The 7,091-nt window shown below is 39.0% G+C and overlaps 1 protein-coding gene across 2 annotated transcripts; it reads left to right on the plus strand.

Annotated features, from left to right (window-relative positions):
• The first annotated feature begins 2,921 nt into the window (after window positions 1-2,921).
• LOC109206629 lies at window positions 2,922-6,039 on the plus strand. 2 transcript variants are annotated; one of them, XM_019369469.1, is made up of 4 exons: window positions 2,922-3,567; window positions 3,647-3,973; window positions 4,365-4,677; window positions 5,481-6,039. In XM_019369469.1, the coding sequence occupies exons 1-4, from the start codon at window positions 3,259-3,261 to the stop codon at window positions 5,738-5,740; spliced, it is 1,209 nt and encodes a 402-aa protein (XP_019225014.1). In that variant the 5' UTR covers window positions 2,922-3,258; the 3' UTR covers window positions 5,741-6,039. The 2 variants fall into 2 exon arrangements, with proteins under 2 accessions (XP_019225014.1, XP_019225013.1); XM_019369468.1 differs by having other exon boundaries at window positions 2,924-3,567; window positions 4,359-4,677.
• Window positions 6,040-7,091: the final 1,052 nt, after the last annotated feature.

Here is a 7,091-nt window from a genome sequence, read left to right on the forward strand (position 1 = left end):
CGAGAAAGCCCCCTTCAGGATGCCGTCATTGCGGCGGTCCACATTGGAACAATGAGTGCCCACATGCACAGATGAATGCCCATCAGGCTATTGATGATGGGACTGATGACGACTCAGACGATGCGGACCAGACTGAACCAGTAGGTGCCTTCAATGCAATTGTGGGTTCCATTTCTGAGGCACTAGCGGAGACCAGTGCTTTTATTCGTAAGAAGAAGGACTCATGTCCCGTCTCCAGGAAAGGGAAAAAGAAGGCGAATGAAGAGACTCCTCTTAAACAAGAGAGGACCTTAATGTTCGTCGTGATGAAGGTGAATGGCAAGCCCATTCGGGCTATGATAGACACGGGTGCTACCCACAACTACTTAGCCTCGACTCAGGTGGAGTGCCTTGGACTAGTTGTAGGGAAAGGTAAAGGTAGCGTCAAGGCTATCAAATCACCTCCCCAGCCAGTGGGTGGAATAGCTAAAGAAGTACCGGTGAAGCTTGGGCCTTACGAAGGAAAATTCAACCTGCGAGTGGTGATCATAGATGACTTCGAGTTGATTGTTGGGCTGGAATTCCTAAGGCAAACCAACACCATGCCTGTACCATTTGCAGACATGCTACTGATGATGGGTACCAATAGGGCCAAGCCCTGCATTATCACGTGCCTGCCCATGAAGATGGCCGTTGAGAACATCTCGGCCTTGCAGTTGAAGAAGGGGGTCAAAAGGAATGAACCTACGTTCCTGGCAACCCTCTGCATTGAAGATATAGAATGCTCCTCGAGTCCCATTCCTGAACCCGTGAAGGAGTTACTACTGGAGTTTGAAGATGTCATGCCACAAGACATTCCAAAGCGGCTCCCGCCTAGGTGCACTGTGGACCATGAAATTGAGTTGGTGCCGGGCGTGAAGCCACCTGCCCGGGCGCCTTATAGAATGTCACAACCCGAACTCATCGAGCTTCGGAGACAAGTGACGAAAATGCTAGATACAGGGATTATTGTACCCTCCAAGTCCCCATATGGGTCCCCTGTTCTATTCCAAAAGAAACATGATGGCAGCCTGCGACTCTGTGTGGATTATCGAGCTCTAGTACGAACAAAAACGCTTTTGAAATTGTTACCGGACAGCAACCGCTACTCCCACACACTGCGAATGCACCAAACATGGTTAAGTCTCCTCGAGCTGCTAGCTTCTCAAAAGAGTGGAAGCGGAATCTAGAGATAGTGCAGAGCTATCTTGTCAAAGCTCAAAAGCGGATGAAGAGGCATGCTGATCAGAATCGTCGCTTTGTTGAATATCAGGTAGGAGACAAAGTGATGGTCAAAGTCCCAAAGCGGTACTTATTTTCGGGGGTCCATTACCCTCGCCTATTGCAAAAATTCATTGGACCCTTGTCCATTGAAAGACGCATTGGGAAAGTTGCATACCGGGTGGATACCCCAGCTTGGTGGAAAATTCATCCTGTCTTCCATGTCAGTCTCCTGAAACCTTTTCGGGAAGACACGGAGGATCCTTCAAGGAGCCATCTCACAATACCCAGTATTCGAGGTCTCAATTCAACCGGGAAAAGGCGTGTTGAAGCTATCCTTGATGACAGAATGATTCATGCCTCAAGGAAAGATTACCAAGAGTTCTTGGTGAAATGGCAGGGGTGTGATGCAGAAGAGGATACTTGGGAGAAGGGAACAAACCTCAAATCCTACAAGAGCCTCATTGAAGATTTATTTGCAAGTAAGGCGCCGAGGACGTCGCCAACTCAAGTGGGGGAGAATGTCATGGGCGGCTTTTCAGCCATGCCCCATGACCCCTTAGGCTCGCCCCGTGGCGTCCTAGCAAGCCTCCAAATGCCTAGCCCCACGGACGGCCCCGTGGTCTTGGCCGCGCCAAGTGACAAGCGCGGGTGCCTCTGTCGCCCCACCGATATCCCTCGCCAGCGCCAAGCCGCAGGCTGATTCCAACAGCGCCGCGCGCACAGACAACGCCGCGCACGCAGACCGTGATGCCAAAGACAATGCTGCTGACAATGGACCTGTTACTTCCTTATAGAAAACTAAATCATTTTCATTGTAAATATAGAGTAGTTTTATTTCAAGTACTTCCATTATGTTTCTCTAGCGTATTCAAGCCTAGTCTTGTAGTTTTGGATTATTTTTTTTTAAGAATTATTTGGGGGATCAAGCAATCAAACTTTCTAGCAAGCAATCAATTCTCTGTACTGGTGTCTCTCCCCCTCGACACCGCGTTGCTTTTCTGTAATAGCTTTCATTAATGCAATCAAGCTTTCTTTCATTCTCAATTCTCATTTCTGTTCTCTCAATTGCTCTTGACATTGGTTTTCCCATACGGCACTAACAATCTAGTCTAGCGTACGGAGGGGACCTCAGTTGGCGGACAATAACTGCATCAGTTGCTTAGCCTTACGTCGCCCTTCTAAGGAATCTCAAGAAGGCGCCGCATAACTAATGCGTTGTATGTTCATAATTTTTTCTTCTTTTTTATGTATCTTTTTTCAAAAATGTATTTGTCCATAAAATTTTGCAAGTTTTTTAATTTTTCTGAAAATGAGTATTTCAAAGTAAGAAGTTGTTTTACCAATTTTTCAAATTTTTCAAAAAATATTTTTCCCCACACAAAACTGCAATATTTTTTTCGAATGAAATACATATCTAAATATAATTTCAAATACAATTTTCAACTCAATTTCAAATATTATTTTTATTAAATTAAACTAATTTTTATGTCCAAATGCCTACTAATAAATAAAAATAATATTGTCAATCTCGTGTGCATTCACATGATCACAAAAAATGCAATAGGGAGAATTTATTAGTGGAAGATTTGCTAGCGGGCGTGTAGTCACTTACTGACACCGCAAGTGGATACAGAACTCCTTGGTTCAGCCCCACTATATCCCACTCTCTCTCTCTCTCTCTCTCTCGCTATTCATTATATATAAACTGTGCTGCCTCCATTGGTCTGGTCTCTCTCCTCCTCTCACTCAATTCCTTTTGATTCTCTTTACATCACTGCTGCTTCCTTTTACTATCCCATTTTCTTAGTGTAAACACAAGGGAGAAGGACACAAGGGAGAAGGTGCTGAGTATAATTAAACCTTAAAGAAGCAGCAACCTTTCAATCAACTAATTAAAGCTCTTAAATAGTTTATCCAAACTTTTGTGAATCCTTACTTTTAATTAAATAGCCCTAATCGAGCTTTATTACAAGTGTTAAATAGGTCGTTTTTGTGGCTACTTTGGTGAGGATTGAGATGGCGAAGAACTTGGATGATTATGATTTTTGGCTTCCTTCACAGTTTCTAACTGACGATGACCTTCTAATGGACTTCAAGGTTAGCTCTATTGTTGAAGGGAGAAACGACGGCGTAAAGTACCTTGCACGTGATTTTCAAAATGGGTTAAACCCGTTTGGACTTCACTCGGACCTGAATTCGCCCGTTGAGTCCGCAGTCGGGTCGGTCGATACAGAGAGTGATGAAGAAGAGTATATCACTGAGTTAACTCGTAAAATGGCTCACTCCACACTTCATGAATCCGGTTTCGGCTATCAAAACACTAAGGTATTACTCATTTTTTGGTTCCTTTTTTTTCTGGCTTTGGTTGATTAAGATGAATTTTTGGGGTTTTTGCTTTTTCTAGGGCTGGAGTTTGTTAGGTTCACCTCAGTCGACGTTATGCGGGTGTAAACAGGGCTCAAGTAGTGAAAGTCCAAACTGCCCTTCACAGGCCTCTTCCCCGCCGCCAATGAACCGAAACGATAGGGCTTTTGACCTTCTTTATGCGGCTGCTGATGAGGTGGCTAGACTTAGGATGATGGAGGATGCTGCTGGACTTTATCAGACCAAAAATGGATTAAGTGCTACGCCCAGGAAAACTACAGTCCCTGTTCCTCCAAATAACTCTAAACCATGTTTCGGATCATTGAAGTCAAATCAGCTCTCTTACCAGCAGTTTCAAGTAGCTCAAGTAAGCCTTAATTTTCTGTATTAGATGCTAGTCCCTCCGTTTCAATTTATTTGAATATGTTTGGAATATCAAACTGACTAGTTTTCGGTTTGAATTCGAATGTAAAATTTCTCTTTTTTCTAATTAAAATTTACATATTTAGAAATTATATAAAGAGTACGTCAAAATAATTAATAATTTAAAAAGTATTTGTAAAAAATATAGTTAAAGAAAACCTTGTTGTTTGACTCCTCAATTAGTAATATGTTCACATACATTGAAACGAAAAAGGTACGAACTATTGAAAGCGGCAGGGTGGCTATGCTGTCTACTGAAATCCAGTCCTTATAAGTTATAAATAAGCTGAACTATTGTTATTCTTTCATATATTAACTATGAAACGCAGTTTCAGCGATTGAAACAGCAGCAGATAATGAAGCAAGGGCAAGGAGTGTTGGGTTCGGTTAAAGGTGGATTTGGGCAGTATCTGCTCAACCAGAACAACCAGAAATTGGGTCAGAGCAGAGGCCAAAACGGAGTTGCTAGGCCTATGAATTCTTCAATTTCTAGCTGGCCCACGTTGCAACAGTCTCAGCAACAGCAGCCTGGCTCAGGGATGCACGCTGTTTTTCTAGGAAATCCTGGTCCCAAAAAGGAGTGTGCTGGAACTGGTGTTTTCTTGCCTAGAGGATTTGGAACACAAACTGAAACTAAGAAGAAACCAGGTACAGTTCCTTCTTTTGTTTTCCCTATTAGGGGTCGTTTGGTACGATGAATAAGCAAAAATAATCCTAGGAAAAAAATTTAATATCACCTATTAATAATCTTGTGATGAGTTATTACATGATTAAAATTAGTACCGGGATAACTTATACTTGCCAGTGGGTGGAATAATAATTTCATGATAAGTTATTCTACGCTATAGCAGTTAAATTGATGATCGCAGGATTAAATAACTAATTACAGCATAATAACTAATTATAGCATAACTAATCCTAGCATCCATTTTTGGAAGATCCAACACGGGTGTGACAGCATTTTTGAGAGTCCGCTCAACATAGCCTAGCATAACTTGTCTTCAAACCGAACAACCCTTTATGGTTTCGTCAGTAGATATTATCTGAATTATGTCATTGATTAGTGTAAAGTGGTTATGTATCCTACTTTAATTTACTGTATACAAGTGGGGATGGATGGATTTGAAAAACTGGTACTTAATGAAGAAGATTTGGTCTTAATTATTTTTAAATGTACTCTTCTTGATGGTCTCTTGGCACTGATAGTGGAAGCTGACCCTAATTTTGGACTGTTGTTTAGTGTCAGCTTCGTGTCATATGGATGATTTTCAATTGGTTTGTGTATTCTTGGGTATGTGTGAACATCAAAGACCAATTCAATTAGTACCAGCTAATCTGTTTGACCATAACTATCATTTTTCTTCATTTATTTACTGATGTGTGACTTTGTGTGTTCAATTTAGTATGTTATACTGATGTGTATTCAAAACTTTTGTTGGGTAACTTTACAGGGAACACGACAGTTTTACTGCCAGATAGAGTGGTCCAGGCCCTGAACTTGAATTTAGGAGCTATGGATGCTCGGTCCCATACTCCGGTTCAACCCAGGTGTTATAATGGCGGGAGTGGCTCAATTCCAGCTAGTGGTTCGAAAAGTTGGAATAATATGGCGGCGACACAACAAAGAAATAACAGTAGAACGGAAAATACTTACTCACAGCGAGCAACAATGCCACAAGAGCTACTTCTTCCACAGGACTGGACTTACTGACCATTTTCAAAGAAAGATTTTACACTATGAAGTTTTAGAAGCAGAGGAGATTTTGTTGTGTTAGTTTTTGATAGTGGAGATTTGGGGAAGCATACGGTAGACAGTTAAAGAAGAATATGATGATGAAAAGAAATGTTTGGTTTAGATTTAGAGAATTATTACTAGTATGAAAGAATAAAAGTTTTGTAGTTTTAAGTGGTGAAAAGGAGAACGAAAGTAGATAGGATCCAAGACTTCAAGTAAATTTACAATAATAATTGGATTTACGGTCAAATATTTATATTTAGTAGATTTTTTAATTTGTGCAAAAGTTACTGAATTCCCGTAAACTCATATGTCAAACTCTAGATCCGCACCTGAAACAAGTCAGGGTCATGTTTTGCTTGGAATTACTACCTTACTTTCTTCACTTTTATCGCCAGGTGTTGTGCATAAAAATGATATTTAACCCTACTATGACCTTGTATGGCCGGGGAATTGATCAATAATTTTACCATTAATTATGTACTAGTATTAATATCCCTGTGATGAACAGACACAAATCGTGTTGAATTATGATTTGAGTTATTTAGGTTATGTGCAAATAACATTAGTATAAACTTTCACATAAAAATTATAGATAATCATTAGATATTAATTAGAAAGAGGACATGAAATCATTTCTCAAATCTCGTAGCGGATAACATATTTTTTTTCCTTTTTAAATTTGTAACAGCATAATCCCTTGATTTTATTACTTGCATTTCGCTCCGCGATTAATATTAAAGAATAGTAAACATGTCACCTTGAGATCTATTTTGTTTGAACATATTAAATAATATTATTTTAATAAAATTCTTACTACCACTTTGTTTTACATCTCAAATTCAAATATCTCTTATCGTTCTACATTTTTTTTCTCTCTTTTTTGTTCTTTGCTTATAGCTATTATATTACACATTACTTAATATTGTTATATTGTAATGTGATCTTTTATTAGTTTACCAGCTGATTTAATGTCTTGATTATTATCCTTTTAATAATCATCAATACATATAATTTTCTTTATCTTAAGATTTAATGTATATTTACATTTTATCCTCTTACTCGTAACTCTTTCATCATTTAAATCTATCAATAATATTATGTTATTTAATTTATTTATTTAAATTAATTCAAAGTATAAGTATCCGCACACTATCATTATTTTCCTCATTATATATTATCCTCCCTACTATAAAATTTTAATTATTTTAATACATTAATATTTTACTTATGGTCAAAATATTAATACATAAACTCTTTATTTGTTATTTTCCAAATCTATTGAGTTTTCTTATAGTATTTGCTTTTATATTACGTGCGATTAAAT

Source organism: Nicotiana attenuata, unplaced genomic scaffold, assembly GCF_001879085.1.
Source record: "Nicotiana attenuata strain UT unplaced genomic scaffold, NIATTr2, whole genome shotgun sequence".
NCBI lineage: Eukaryota > Viridiplantae > Streptophyta > Magnoliopsida > Solanales > Solanaceae > Nicotiana > Nicotiana attenuata.

Coding starts and splice junctions, on each gene's coding strand:
- LOC109206629 (XM_019369468.1), top strand. CDS start 3,259: ATGGCGAAGAACTTGGATGATTATGATTTTTGGCTTCCTTCACAGTTT. Junction 3,568..3,646: donor TCGGCTATCAAAACACTAAG/GTATTACTCATT, acceptor TGCTTTTTCTAG/GGCTGGAGTTTGTTAGGTTC. Junction 3,974..4,358: donor AGCAGTTTCAAGTAGCTCAA/GTAAGCCTTAAT, acceptor TATGAAACGCAG/TTTCAGCGATTGAAACAGCA.